Source organism: Chlamydotis macqueenii, chromosome 5 (assembly GCF_036417535.1).
Source record: "Chlamydotis macqueenii isolate bChlMac1 chromosome 5, bChlMac1.mat, whole genome shotgun sequence".
Lineage (NCBI taxonomy): Eukaryota > Metazoa > Chordata > Aves > Otidiformes > Otididae > Chlamydotis > Chlamydotis macqueenii.
In genome coordinates, this window is record NC_141560.1 from 25,445,471 (window position 1) to 25,461,033 (window position 15,563).

The 15,563-nt window shown below is 46.0% G+C and overlaps 1 protein-coding gene across 2 annotated transcripts in view; it reads right to left on the reverse strand.

The window, feature by feature from the left end:
- Positions 1 to 206: 206 nt before the first annotated feature.
- Positions 207 to 15,563, reverse strand: part of ESRRB (estrogen related receptor beta) — a 102,295-nt gene continuing 86,938 nt past the window's right edge. For both annotated transcript variants that reach the window (XM_086748736.1, XM_086748735.1), the window contains exons 4-7: positions 13,904 to 14,014; positions 13,086 to 13,247; positions 6,877 to 7,146; positions 207 to 451 (exon numbers count right to left, since the gene is read on the reverse strand). In XM_086748736.1, the coding sequence (XP_086604862.1) occupies positions 207 to 451; positions 6,877 to 7,146; positions 13,086 to 13,247; positions 13,904 to 14,014 (788 nt within the window). The remainder of the gene's footprint in view (positions 452 to 6,876; positions 7,147 to 13,085; positions 13,248 to 13,903; positions 14,015 to 15,563) is intronic.

Sequence of the window (15,563 nt, forward strand, 5' to 3'; positions counted from 1 at the left end):
AACAGGTGACTGATTAAAAGAGTTTCCCCCCTCCTGTACACGAGATTCTGCAGTCACGCCGACAGATAGACATTAAATAATTCTTCCATAATAAATGATTGGAGATAAAAGCCGGCGGTGGCTGCTGCTGCTGTTTCGATTGCTCCATTGTCTGCATCTTTGTTTCTAGTTTATTCTCCGGCCACTGTCAGCTGGCGATGGGGCTGTCAGACCTTTGCCTCTAGCATTTCTAGGAAGAGTTTATGCATGGGAACCTTGCCCTGCAGTTTGATGCTGTAGAAGTGCTGCACAGCTTTGGCGGCTGTCTGCCGCAGGAGGGGCAAGGTCAGGAGCAGCTTGCCTGCTCGCCGGGGCTCCTCATTGCGCTGACTCAGCTCGTAGTCCTGCAGGGCTTCGTGGAGAAGGTCCTGGAGTTTCTGCACTGCATCCATGTCCTCTATGTGCATGGAGTCTGGGGGGGAGGGAGAAAAGACAGCAAACAGACAAGTCAGACACGAGGAAGGAAATCCTTTATGGTCCTAAAGCTAAAAACATTTTCTTTCCTTTTCTTTCTTTTCTGCTTTTTTTTTTTTTGGGAGGTGGGGGGGAGGCTTTGTTATTGTTGCTGTTTTGTTTCTCAAGGAAAAAAACCCACCGTGCTGGCAGGTGTTGGTAGCTGCTGTGAAGTTCAGCGTCAGCCCATTGAGTTGGCCCTAGCAGTGCAGGGACAGTAAGGTGGCCAGGAGTAGGTGACACATTGTGCTCTGTGTGCTGCCCATTTTGCCAGCCACCCCGAGGCTGTGCAGGGGTCACTCGGGGACCTTTGTGACTTGCACATTCACTTGCCCTCCATGCTCCTTCTGGGGAGAGTCACCCTGCAAGGGGCAGCAGCTGCTGTGCTGCCGCTTGGGAGCAATCTCATTAAGAATAATTAACACTGCTATAGCGCTTCATCTGTCTAAACTGCCTGATTGCCGTGCAGCTGCTCAGGGTGTCAGCAAGACAGAAAAGCCCCAGTAGGTCACAACCAGTGTGCCCAGGGGTGTTGCCAGCCCCACCTTTCTGCATATGCCCCTGTTTTCAGAGACTGCCAGCAGCTGCTCAGGGAGCTTCCTGCTGCAGTTAAGGAAACCCGCACCTCCTGAAGGCGGGAAAACCTCTTCCCTCAGGCTGCCAGCTAGATTTCTACAAGCTGCCAGAGGGGCTAGCAGGGGTTGTGAGGCTAGCACAGCTCCTTGGTGCCAGGTAGTGACCAGTTCTCCAGCTGGTAGTGACCCAGTCCAGGGTCAAGCTGGAGAATCCGAGTTGAATGCAGGCTGCTAAACTTGTGGTTAAGTCACAGTGACAGAGGGCAGCACCAAAGAGCAGAGAGGTTAGATTACAGAAGCTAACCAGGCACAGCATCACTGAAGGTTTTTCTCCTTTTCATCCTGCTGGAACTTGCTTATTTTTTATAACTGTGACAGAGCTGGAGACACAGTTGCCTTGTCTTCATTGTTCAGAGACTTCTTTTAATTAATACTGAACCCTTTGATAAAGATTCCTGCCACAGGACAATGAATCCAGAAGCAGCAGCAAAGGGCACGACAGCAAGCACACATGTAGTTGGACTGTCTGCCACTGCACCTGAGCTTTGCAGAGTGGCAGTGCTCTGGCTCAGCACACACACACACCACAAATGTGAGGACATGGGCTCCTCAGTGTGACAGCAGTGAAGGAGGAAAGCTGGCTGAAGTGTGAAAATCTCTCTAGAAATATGTGTCATCTCTATGGAGAGTGCCACACAAATTAGAAACTGTGAATTTCCTAAGATACATGTACAGTAAATGCTATTTATGATGCATGATCTACAAAGTAGTACAACAGTTGGGAAAATATTATGTCTAGCAAGAAAGTTGTTTAAGAAGCTGTTTAGAAGGAATGCGCTAATTAGAGGATATTAAAGGATTGTACTTCCACGAAGCCTACGGAAGAAGGATTGGTTTTGCTGCATTTGCTTTTTGTATCCAAGAGACCAAGCAAAGAAGCTCAGAGAAGGGCTGGTATGTCATCACAGTGACCTGAGCTAGCCATAGAGGTTGATTCTGAAAAGAAGGGAGGGAGAATCCTGTTGACAAGTCAGTCTGGCAACTTCTCCCAGCCAGGTAGCACCTCTGGAAAATTTGCATTCACCATCCAGGAGAAGTGAGTGGGATCTGTTTCCTGCCAAGTTGCAGAGGTCATTTTGGAGACCGGAAGTATCAAGAGCTGGAGCTTGGAGACGAATGTCCTCCAGCCTTTCTGTTTAATGTCCTTCTTGCTAGAGGAGAAGGGACCACAGCCCATCAGAGTCTGCAGATCCCAGCGGGTGCTACAAGAACCAGGCAATGAGCTATGCTTCAGGTCAAAGTAGGTGCTCTGGTTTTGGGTATTGATGCTGCTGTAGAGTAGACAGAATCCTGAAACTGCACTTCTGCCACCTGACTTCTGTAAGGTGACGAGAGGAATTGGGGAAATGAAGATAAAAACATGCCCCCCCCCCGCCCTTTGCTGAAAGAAGCTCAAAATTGGCAGCTGACTGCAAAAAATAAAATAACATTGCAGGATTAATTTCCTTGCAATCCATCAGTGAGCTGGTGTCGATGGCATTGATAAACTGTTAATTACAAAATCAATAGCTATGAATTTTTACAGCTGTCGGAGCACTGAGGTGGAGGGAGGCTGCCTGACCATGTCCCTGAGGGTCAGCTGGCCTAGAAGTCAGGCTTCATGTCAGAAGCCCTTCTCCAGTGCTGCTGGCATGGGGTACAGGGCACGTGTGAGAATGGACAAGCCTCACTGCCTCCTCACCGAATTCTTTTTTTGCAGCTTCTGGCAGGAGGAGCAGGGACCTCATAGGACCCATTAGTACAGAATTTGCTACACATCCCCTTGCTAGATGCAGACCTTGTTCACTCCATCTCAGCACTAAAATGCATTGGGAAAAAAAGGGGGAAATAAGGTTTGGCCAGTCTGGGATGTCCTTAACTGAACATGTGCTGTATGCTAACCTGGAGGGCTCTTCCCTATACAGGTTGATCAATTTGTATTCCTGAGGAAAGAGGACCTAGGAATGCCTAAGAAGGGACTGCTGGCTCTGAAGACAACAAGTCTACAGCACCCCTACTCTGTAAAAAATGGATGATCATATTGCTAGGATTTGCCTGCTGCTCTGGGCATTAAGAATTCACTTCTCAGCTCTCTAAAATGCACTTGCTAAAGACAGAGTTTGCTTGAATTATCTTTGCCCGTCCCAGCAGGTGTGTCCTTGGCGCGTTACACTGAGGACTCGGAGATCAGCCACAGCTCTGGCAAGGTTGGCCTATTGTCAGCTTCTCCTCTAGTGAAGAGCGAGTGACCTCCTGCTTCTGTTTTCATTCATTTTAATTCCTAGAAATAAAGGGTCAATATACACAGGGCTGCATGGAAGGGAGGAGAGTCCTCAGGAGCTGGGTTGCATGAGCAGTTTCGCCCAGCAGGAATACGGGAAATTCAGGAATTTATCTACATGGGAGGCAAGGCAGAAAGCAGGTCTGGGCAGCACAGGTGCTGATCTAAGAGCTCAGCTTTAAACCCTGTCTCTGACCCAAGGCAGCTGAGGCCTGGCCCAACGGCAGTCTTCACTCTTGCTATTTTAGGAATCAGCTGTTTGCATGCAAGCACTTACATGCAGGCTCGGCAAGTTTACTCCATGTCAAAAATACATTAAGAAAATAACTTGTATTAAAAGAATATGAAGGTTGAATGTGAAGGTTACATTAGAAAAGTACACTTGCCCTATTCTAGCTTCCTTAGGTGTGTGTTGTGAGAGGCTTTAGTTACATGAAAAATGAGATCTCGTGCTTTACTTTCACATGTTTCAATAGAAATAACAAAGCAGGATTTTGGCCGATTATGCTCCTACATACCTGCACTCCTAGCTGCACTAGGAGAGAACAGTGAAGTCAGAATGGCTTTTCCCATCCAGCTGAGAACGTGCTTTGTCCTGTGCCTCCTGCCCTGTACCCTGGTTTCTTTACTCCACAGCGTGGGAAGCAGAACCCCAAAGCAGCTGATGAGTGCTGGTTTTTCTGCTCTTTGCTCAGTGTTTTCCATTCCTGATGGAGACTGTCCCGTAAGGCTTACCCTGGGCTTAGTCCTGAAAGCACAGTGAGCAACATCAGCAGAGCACTTCTGCTGCACCGTGAAGAACTTGACAGCACCAAGGCCCAGGTCCTGCAGTGTCTCTGCTCATAGCATGGGCCAAATAAATGTCCTGGTGTGGCACTTACCCTGTCACCCTATCACAACCACTGCATTAGCACTTCAGCCTCTCTGAGGAGCCCTTCTCCCTGTTTAATCCTGTGACCTTCCTGGTAGGCAGAAGGCAGGTTCTTTAACAAGAGTTGATTACATTCCCAAAAGCCACTGTCCCACGATTGAAAGAGGCCAGCCTTGGCCATCTGCCCATCCTGGTTCAGTGGCAAAGTGAAGGCAGCAATTAGAGCTAAAAAAGCAATATATGAGAAATTGAAAAAGGGAACTAGATAGCAATTTATATGAATCAGAAGTTATGAAGTGTAGAAAATCGATAAGGGAAGTGAAGGACATTGGAGGAAAATCCATGGCTGGAAGGGCTAAGGACAATAAAGAAGTTTTATAAATATTTAAGAAATAGAAGAAAAATGACCATTTTTAGGAGGGCTCTTTTCACCTGGAGATGATTAAACTGTTAATAGCAGTGCAGAGGAGACGAAATTCTCAGCGGGTATTTCTGTTCTGTTTAGAAAAGAGAAGCATTATATACCTGTGTTCTATGAAGATGATGAAGACTTCTTAGTCTGTTGTTTATGCAAGAAGATGTTAGACATCCATTAGGGACAAACTTCAAATAAATCAGCAGAGCTGCATAATTCGACTTTAAAAGTTCTAAAATTGCTGGTTGAGGCCCATCTAAGGCAGATTAACGACTAACAAGTCTTGGTATTTTTGAGAAATTAAAGATGACTGGAAAAGTTCTAATAATGCATATATTTTCCTAGGTTTTATCTGATAATTTCCATGCTATCCTGAGGTGAACCAGGGCGAAATAAAGGAAAAAAAATGTGATGTTCAATTAAGACTTATAAGATGGTATTCAAAAGACGTGTAGATGCGGCACTTCGGGAAAGGGTTTAGTGGTGGACTTGGCAGTGTTAGGTTAGCAGTTGAACACAATGATCTTAAAGGTCTTTTCCAGAATAAATGATTCTGTGATTTTACTACCAGTCAACACAATACTTTGCAATAGAGGTCTTGTCAAACAAACCTGATTTCATTCTCTGATGAGATTATAAGTTTAGTTGATAAAGTTAACTGCATAGATATAATAGACTTAGGCTTTTATAAGGCACTTGGCTTAGCACCACAGCACATTCTCATTAAAAAATTAGCACTATGCAATATCAATAAAGCACACTTTCAATTGATTAGTAACTGGCTAGATGACAAATCTCAAAGTAACTATCAGTGGTGAATCATCCCCGAAGGAGGAGTTTTCTAGCAGAAATCCACAGGGATCAGTAAAAAAACAGATGCCACTCAACATTTTTATCAATGAGCTGTAAGTAATTTCTTTCTTTTTTTTTCTTTTAAATTGCTGCTGCTATGAAGTATGGATGGCAAAGAGCAATAGCATAGTGTAAAATGGTGAGGATAGGGCAGCCTCACAGCATTCTGGCCCACTTGCTTACACTTGAAGTAATATATCTATAGTCAATGAACGCAACTGTGGAACAGGAAGTTTATTGTGTCAAGCTGTCAGGTGTAAAAAGACCTGGAGCCATAGGACACAGCTGAACAAAGACCAGTATCTGGAGGCTAAACTCAGGCAAACTGGCATTAAAGATATGGTGCCTTTCCTTTTTTTTTTTTTTTTAAACTGAGAGAACGATTGATTATTAGAGTCAGCTACCATGAAACATACAGATTCCTCCTCTTTTAATCTCTTCTGCTTTACATGAGATATCTTTCTGGAAGGTAGCTTTAGCCAAACACAGATACTGGTTTCACTACTGGACTGCAAGGTGAATTCTGTGACCTGCATGATGCACATCACCAAGGAGATCCGATGTGAGACAATGAGACTCAAGGGATGTAGAGGGAGCCCTCGTCACACAGTAGCTTTAGCAGTTTCATTTTCAGAAGGGACTCCTGAGCAAATACTTGTCTGGCTTTTGTGCAACATCAGTGCAGGACACAGCACCTCCTGTCTCCCACAGCCTGCTGGATTGAGGGCTGCAGCCCTCCCCAGACTAAGATGGAAGGCACTGGGCTGAGGGCCCTGGCCTTCCTCGTCCTCTTCACAAGAAGAAACAGAACAGGCAACATCAGGCTTCTGCCAGCATGTCTTACCCTCTACCATCCAGATCCATGCTGTCTCCCAGTTAAAGGGGGATTCAGTGTCTGTGGTCACTGAACATCTCCAGGACAGAATGAGGCAGCTCCAATCCCACAGCTTTTTGTGGGATTTGAAATTGGGACAAGGGTTTCCCTGCTTGCTATAACTGACCAACACTGTGGAAGTGAATGTAGGCATGGCCCACATCCCCTTTGCTGAACTCACAGCACTGGAGTCAGCTTGCTAGTGGAGAAGGGCTCCAGAGTCTTTTTTTACTGCTGGAAACCAGCAGCCAGCCCATGCCTGCTTGGTTACACTCCCTAGTACAGGACCAGAGCATAGCTGGGGCTTCAGCAGCAGCAAACCTCTTTTCTCAGCTTAGGTCCTGCTCTGTAGACAGAGAGGAGCTTTGAGGATGTTGCAAGACAGTCTTGGGCAGTAGGCTCTGGTTTCCTCCAAGGCCAGATAACAGCCTGGGCCTTGACTCCCTAACTGTGAGGCTGGCTGGACTAGGGCCGTACCTGAGTTGGCGAGGGCCAGAGCTTTGAGTGTGACAAACTCCTCCTTTTCCACCTTGAGCTTCTTGTAGCGGCGCACCAGTTGTAGGATGGCCAGGTAGAGCTCCAGCAGCCCTGTCAGACGAGAATGCTCTTCATCCATGATGTAGTCCTCAGCATAGACGAGCTTGTCCTCATACGGCAGGGAGCGGTACACAATGCCCAGAATGAGGATTTCCATCCAGGCACTCTGGAGGAGGCTCATCTGGTCCCCAAGGGAGAGGTTAGAGAACCCTGACAGGGCAAAAGATAAGCAGAGTCAAATGGGTGTGCAGCAAAACTTTAGTTTCCCTGGGATTCACCCCAAATACTTTCCCTCATTGGCCTGCTGCTTTTGAAAAAAAAAAAAAAAAAATTTAGTAAAGTGACCCTGTCTCTATGGCAATCAGCACACATGGACCTTACCCTTCTCTTTGCTCCCATGCCCACCCACGGTCTCAAACAGGAGCTCTGATGCTCTGGCTGCATTTTTGGCAACCCAAGGTTAACGATAACCTCTTTTCAATGATCTGTTTCTTCTATAGTAGCAACTGTTTTGTACAACATCGTTCTGCTCACTGTTCCTCTGTAGTTTTGTACTGCAGCCTACTGCAGTCTGCCGCAGTTGACCAAAGAGCAGAGAAGAGCTCCAGATAGCAGAAAAGAGGGCTTCTGATGGGATAGGAGGGAATGATACAGGCTTGAATTACAAGCATACCACATTCTCTCATTTTGGGCAACATAAGAAAAGGTACTGCCACAATAGAGCCAGAGCACTGTAATGTATTCAAAAGCTGAATACATTTGGAAATGGAATCCTTTTCTAGTTGTCATCACTCCCAGAGCTACACAGCAACAGCTCTCTGCACCTCACAGCCAACAACTCTACCCAGTGTCAAAAATACCTTTATGGTGCCATACAAGTACCCAAATCGCAGTCAAACCCAGGAGCAACAGAATCAGCACCCAGCAGTGAACCAAGTCACTCTCCTCAAATACAAAAAGAGCAATCTCACCATCTGAGATAGACCCTGACAGCCCCTGAGCCCACTTGAGAAAGTGGAGAGGCTGAAACACAGAGGCACTGTCTGCCTCGAGAGGGAAAAAAAAAAGTGCATGGGAAAGAAAGCAGTGTCTGTTATGTCCCCTGCACCAGGTACCCTTGAAGGCCAGACCATGAAAGATCCTGGGAGGCGGGCACTGTGCAACAGACATTACACACAGGGACACCAAGCACACTGGGTTGGTCCCATCTAGGCAGCTCCTGCCCACCACTGACAGGCAGGGACTCTGTTTTTTTGGCAGCTCCTTGTGTCTAAAGGTTCCCAGGGCTGTGAGAGAATGGGACACTCGGGCATCCCTCAGCTCAGGGGGAGCAGGGGGTAATGTTCCACCAGCCTCCCCTGCAAGTTTTCTCCTCAGATGCTTATGAAGCCTTGGGGCTCACCAAGAGAGGCCTTTAAGCTCATTAGCTTCTGTGCAGGCGCCTCCCAGCTCCACCGGCTGTGCGCTGGGCCCAGCAGGACTCCTTTATCCCATAACCCTTTCTGCTCACAGTTCTTGGCCCTGCATCAGGGCCTAGGTAGCCAGCCACCATGATGATCATTTGATTTCTCTTGTTATCAAGCTGGCAATTAACAAAAGAGCTGATGATTGCTATATTGACTGACTGTAGGTTCTCTTTTTCTATCTGTACTATCTCAGCTGGGGAAGGGAAGGCAGAAGGGTGGGTTAGTGGTATTTATTTATCACTACGCCATGTTTTGTGTTTGTGTTGCCAGGGGAAGCAAAGGGTGATAATGGCCTGGCAGCCCTTGGACATCCAATTTCCCTTATCAGGCCACTGAATAGAAAAGAGGCCCCAGGCCACATTAATTAACAGATACCAATCAGCTGTCACATGTTGTGTGTGCAAGGTCTGAGGGGAGCAGTGGGTGGGAGGGAAGAATCAATAAACCATTGGGGAGGAGTGCCAGAGGGAACAGCTAAAGAGGAGTCCAGGCTACTGGGGAGAAGAGCTGCAAATCCAGCTCCATGACTGAGAGATTGATTCCTGTACAGCACAGCCTGTGCTCCATGTAGTCCTGCACCTGGTGAATCCCACCCTTGCTCAGGCTGTGCGTACTCCAGGAGTGCCTCGTCCTTTGCCTCACCCTTCTGCCCCTTACCTCGTGCAGCCCTCCTGACTGAGTCCAAGTGCAGGCTGATGCAGCTCAAAGGCTTGGGATCCTGTCTCCCCAGGTCTGTTGCTGCACAGGAAACTGATGAGATTAGCCCTGAGATGCGGTAATGGTGTTGTGCACAGCCACTGTCACAGTATTTAGCACCTGGAAGCTCTCCTTTGCTCACCCCTCTCCTAGCTCTCACCATGGGGAACAGCCCAGCATTTAGGCTGCTGCCTTAAGTCCAGTTTCTGGGTCAATCACGTGGCCCTTCTGCATCTTCATTCCCCATCTGGATTACAAAAGGGGTTATGCCATCACCTCACTGCAGTCTGCCAATGAAATTTGTTAAAGATAGAGAAACAGTCATGTAGTAGAGCAAGAGGATCCAGGACAGACACGGCTCTCACACTTCTGCTAGAGAATAAAGTAGAAAAATTGACTTAACCCTAGCAGCATCTCTGTTGATCATTCCTTCCCAGAGGCAGTTAGGGCAGGTGGGAATTGCACAGGAGAGACCGTGCTTTATCCTGTGCCAAGGAGAACAGAAGAGCCAGCTGCAACTGCCCTACCACCTGGGAAAGGCCCTTGCCAGAAGTGCTCCCAGATGGACAGTAACTCCAGCTCCAGCAGGCGGGTGTGAAGGAGGGAGTGCTGTGGTGCCAAGCCTGGACTTGAAACGTCTGACAGAATTGGGACCCTTTTCCTCAATGTTTACCTGTGTAGAATGCAAGGGCTGGAGGACTGTGCCTGTATCATTGTGGTCTGAACAGACACGGGAGGATCATATAACCTGGGGTCTCCCATGCTATAAAAGTTGAAATCAGGAAAGGTAAATGCTAATTTCACCTGTCCAAAATCACAGGCTTGCTATTATAGGTTTAGTCTAGTCGTGAAATTCAACTGCCTCACCATCTTACAGCTCCCAGAAATTGCTACAATCCAGCCCTCTTGCATTCCTGAGCTGTTCGATAGCACAGCATCCAGAAAGTGCCCTTAGTGATCTGTTTCTTTGCTGCTTTTCTCAGGTCTGATCCTGAAAGGTGTTGAATGCTCCACTGCCATCCCTAGGCTCCCAAAAGGGGAGCCTCTGTCTCTAGCACAGAGCTTTATGCATGTTTCCCTCCTTCCCAGGTGCAGGCTGAGAAAAGCTGCTTTATTTGCAATAGCTGATGTGACATTCAGGTTTTTTATTTTTTGTGATCTTTAAAAAATTTATTTCAGTGGATTGGCAGTGGGAGCTCCTAGAATTTAAAAAAAAAAAAGTCACATAATTTGTGGCAAGTGGAGTTCATAATCTGTTAATTTATTATCATTTCTGTCATCCTGGAGGGCCATTAGCAGAGGTAATAAAGGGAGATGTAATTATAGGATCTGAGGCCACTCCAGACACAGCTGCTGTCACTCCACTTGCCATATTTCATTCTGTGCTAGTACTATCGTCTTCAGCACAACAGCTACCCTGGGAGAGCCTTCATCATCACCCCTCAGGAGAAGTCTTGTCTCCCTGAATCAAGGCATGCAGAAAAGGTAGATGTTGTTCAAAGACAATTAGCACCAGAGGGGGAGGGTGAGTAGTGGGGAGGGGGCCTCATACAGAAGGGGACAACTCCACATCGGCCAAGCATGGCTTTTGAGCTAATGGCTAATAAGGCTATTGAGCTAATAACATTTGCTAAACACCATTAAATCATGCTTTCTTGTTATCACAGGACAGTGTCTTTAAGCTTAACTGATTTTATTTGCTAACACTGTGGGGTAGAAGTTTGTGCTGACACCTGGGATCCTGAAGGGTTGGTATGACTTTAACATCACACTGTTCTTTACTAATTCCAGTGCGAACACAAGGCAGAAATACGTGACTTTTGTTCCTTCTCCATCCCTCTCTGTCCACGAGTTCATGCACACAGGAGGCAATGTCCTGTTTTGCTCAAAACCTTGGCAGGCAGAAATACGGGGCATGGCTAATCCAGACACCTGGCAGCCTCCTGGCCCTGCCCTGCTCTGCCCCCTTGCTGCCTAACTCAGTATGTTTCATACTTGTTTCAGAACTGTAGGGTATTTTGTTCCATTTTTATGAATTGTCTTTTATTACGTTTGTTTCTCAGTACTGCTCCCTTGTGTAACAATCCCTCAGCTCTTTCCTGTGCACGTAGTCCTGTTATAAAACTGCTGCTGGTCTGAACTGCACCAGGCTGACGGCTGTTACTGTGTTGCAGGACCTTTGATAGGAAAGGAAAATACACAGAGAACATTGAGATGAAGGCAAGTATCTCCTGCCTTTCAGAAAGGAGAGGAAGAGCTCCTTTCACAGCACAGGAGTAATCTCTTCTATACTCATCTCTTCTATACTCCTGTTCTGGGATAATAATATCACCATGGCAGGCTGGAAAACTCTGTCAGAACTCAGAGCTGAGCATCCCATGCTCATCCCACAGCTGCGAGCTAGGGAACTACAGCAGGGCACCCTGTCTGAACAGAAATAGCCAAAATTAGAAGAACACACAACAGCACCTCACTAGAAAGCCATAGCAGCTAACTGCATTACATTAAAATCATTCCTGTTAACACCCCAAGTACTGGGTTAGTAGAGCAATCCAGGCTGAGTTCCCTAATCACCAGTGTAGCCCCACTTGTGATGAATCAGCTGCAGATGGATTCCAGCACTAGTGTCAGGTGTAATCCCTGCAGATACTGCAGATCTCATGTAAGAAGGGCACCACTGAGATTAACCTCTATTCAGAAACACTGTCCTGAAAAAGTTTCTCCAGACTTCATAGTTCCACCACGTAGCAGTCCGTATTCCATACAGCCCAGGAAACCACTAACTGCTGAGTCATAGGAGAAATACCCTCTCTGAAAAAAGAGAAGCAGCCACCAAAAAGCCAAAAGAGGAGCTACACAGTGAAACAAAATACATGGGAGAACTAAACTGTCTGATCACTCATGCTAAGATGCCTCACCAGAGAAGGACGAACTTAAAGACAAGAAGCAAAGCAAGAGAATACAGACCCATGCAGTGGAAGACACAGACAATGTGCAGTATGTGCTGAATCCTGTGATCCTGTGGCTGAGCCTCAGATATACTCCTGACACAAGGAAGGGGGACAGAAGGCAGGAGATAGCTGTAGTGAGCTGTTCATAGTGAGCATCTGAGGCAGTCTTTGGAAAGCAGCCATATAAACCGCAAGGACATCCCCTAAGTTCCCTGGCCAACCTTCTCCACACCCAGATCCAACCTACCATTTTTTTCTGGTAGGGGCAAGGGGGAAATAGAGAGAGGGGGCATTTTCCCTTCTTAGTCCAAATCTTTGTCCCTAGAACCCCCTTGAGGGCTACGTCTGCTCCTTCAGCCTGGGTCCATCCTACCTGCAGGTGTGAGACACTTGCTGTGTTACTCAATTGTACAGGCACTCATTGGATACAGTCAGTGAGCCTTCCGAGGCCAGTCACATTGCCAGTAAGTTGTCAGCATAGAAGTCTGGAGATTCACTGGCCATAGAGAGTATATACCTCCATCCCCTTGGGACTCATTCTGTGAAGAATCCAGTATGACAAAAGCTTTCCTGAGTCTGGGCAAGAATGCCCACTACAGACAGGGTGGGTACTTGCCTTGTCATTAGCAGTAAAGGCCAGTCACTGCTGTAACGTTTATTCATCTATAAACACAGGTCATGTTGATGCACTGCAAAATCACTGAAGTCCACTGTACCATCCCATGGGCTGTTTCCCAAGCGCTTTCTCTGTGCCACTCTATGCTAAGTACAACTAAGAAATTTATGATATAATCTCAGAGCCTTCTGCATAATCCCAGGGCACATGCACATACAGTCATCAATTTCTGCACCTACACCGTAGGCTATATTGGAGTTTGTTACCAATGAGAGCCCACCACAAGCCGTTTTCTGTGACAGTAGTTTCCACCCATCACTATATGTAAAAATCCTAGTTGGAGACACACCTGCTAAGCACAGTGATAAATAATAGCTCCCTTTGCTGTTCATGCTTACATCCTTGTAATTCCCCATTTACCTGGGATGTGCTTTGCCCAGCCAATGATCACCACCAGTTCCCTGTCTGCCAGGTCACAGAGGGTTGTCAGGGCTTTGATGTCACTCTCCGGCATGGTTGGGTCAGGCATGGCATAAATCTTCTCTGGCTCAGCCACCAGCAAGTGGGAGACGATCTTAGTCACTGCACATTTCAAAGGAGAAGCTGTTGTTGTATCTCTCACGACATAACGTGTCATAACAGCCCTTTCTAGAAGGACCTTCCTGGGATAAGACATGACTATAAGAGCCCATAGGACCTCAGAACTGGTTTTAGTCACAACAGGAGAAGACTACACTGCAGCTTCACAAGCTGTACTGATCTGTCTATGCCAAACCAGCTCTGTACAGGGATGACAAAAGTAAGAAGCTACTGTAGGTTGTCAGCCACTGTCTTGGAGAGGTTCAACAAGGGGAGGAGGAGGCATGAATAATGAGTTGATGGGATGTGGAAAAGTTTAGAGAACTATGGGTAGTACAGAAGAGGGAAATCAGCATGGGACCAGTTTTGTTAACATAGTTTGGATACAGGAAAAGATCAGAATATCACTAAATAGATTTGCATAATCTCCTAGGAAAGGTCTGGTATTTAAACTTAGGTGCAATGAATACAGCACCTGGGCTGTAACTTAGGCTAAGTAACTAATCTACCTCTGCACTATGATCATAAGAAAAAAATCCTAGTGCTGGTGACTGATACGGGAATCAGAAGTGACAACTGCTCCATTGTAACTTTTGAGAGACCAATAAAAAGAAACTTAGTGGTTGCTCAGAGGACCACAATTTAAGACCAATACGTACGTGGCTTTTTAGCTGGGGGAGGGATCTGTAAGCTTAGGTAAGTGCTACTCTCAGAATCCAGTCGCCTCTTGTATTTCTGACGGCCTCCACGGACTCGATCCAGACGCACACCTGCAAGTAAAACAAGATAAATCCTCATGATTCCTTAGTGGCACAAGGAACCTTGCCATGCAGATGCTAAAATGTGCTAAGTAAGATATTCCCCACACTCCAGGGAGCTTCCCTCTCCCAGACACTTAAGATCTCAGCTGAACCCAGCAATCCCAATAATACCAGCTAGACTGCTTCCAGCTCTAACCATGCTGCTGCGAGCTTCACTTCTATTCAAAACATTAATGAAGACAGAAATTAACCCATTCAAACTCTTGAATCACCATCAATCTGATGGGCAAATGAAAAGCTTCAGACCTCAGTGCCATCCAGATGATCTTGCTTTTAAAAAGAAAGACTTTGCATGTCAATCAAATCTGCAGTTATAAAAATAACCATTTAGATTGTTCTTAAAATGAGAAGTTAAATGTTCTGTGACCTCTCACTTTTTATATTTGAAAGAAGTGACCTATAGCAAATAGATTATAAACTATGATTTCAACAAAGATGTTTCAGCCTTGATCAAGTAAGGCAACTGTAATAAAAGTAGAACACAAATAAACAGAAACAACCTCTACTACAATCAAGGAATGATAAAGCTGAAGTAAGGAAACACTGAGGAATTTGTTGCAGCTCTTTCAAAATACAGTGAATCGAACTGCAAATAGCACGCTGAAAACAGTTCCCAGTGGCTGGGAAGCACCAGTGACGGTCACCATGAAAAAAAACCATAGCAGCATCAATAGACCAGGAACAGCAGCTGAACTGCTGTATTAGTACAAAACACAATGTTAAAAAAAAATAGTGAAAAAAGCCATAGATATTTGTCCAGTTGTCAGTTATTTCTGGCCAGTCATATGGTCTCTCGTAATCAGTTCTTGTGAACTTGGCGTAACTCGGTCTTGCTGGGAGAAACAGCTGTTGCAAAAAAAAAATTTTTTAAAAAAGTCTTTCAAGGTAAATGTAGGAGCATTCAAATAGAATAAAAATTTGAATTTACACTATACAAGCACTTCCTTAGAAACACACATGAGTTTATCTAGTCTGATCACAGGAACCAATTATGTGATACACTTACTAATCACACTGAGCCATTAATATTTTGCAATCAATCCACTCCATAAACACAAACAACTAAAAGCAAACACTCCAAAACAGTTTTGAAGTGATGCTTCTTGAACAACCTGAAAAAACCTGCAGTCTGCTGGCAAATATTCTACTCTCTAAAGAGGCACATATCTGTCACTCATGCTGTGCACTTCAATCTCTCACTTGTTTACTATGTCATGGAAAATAAAAAGCTTTTGCTGTAATGTTCACACCAGCCCCACTTGCACCACAGGAAAGTGTTACTTGCCACAACATCTACATCCTGATACTCTTCATGGCTGGGGCATCCAAACCAGTTTGACTGACAGACAGTACCAACAGCCCCACCACAGCAAGAGTAACCAACACCAATCAGGCCAACAGCACTCAGTTATACAGTCTGACAGCAAAATCTCTCTGCCAGTAGCAACACGCACATGGAGTGTAGGTGGTGATATCTGAAGCCATGGCGTGTGGGGAT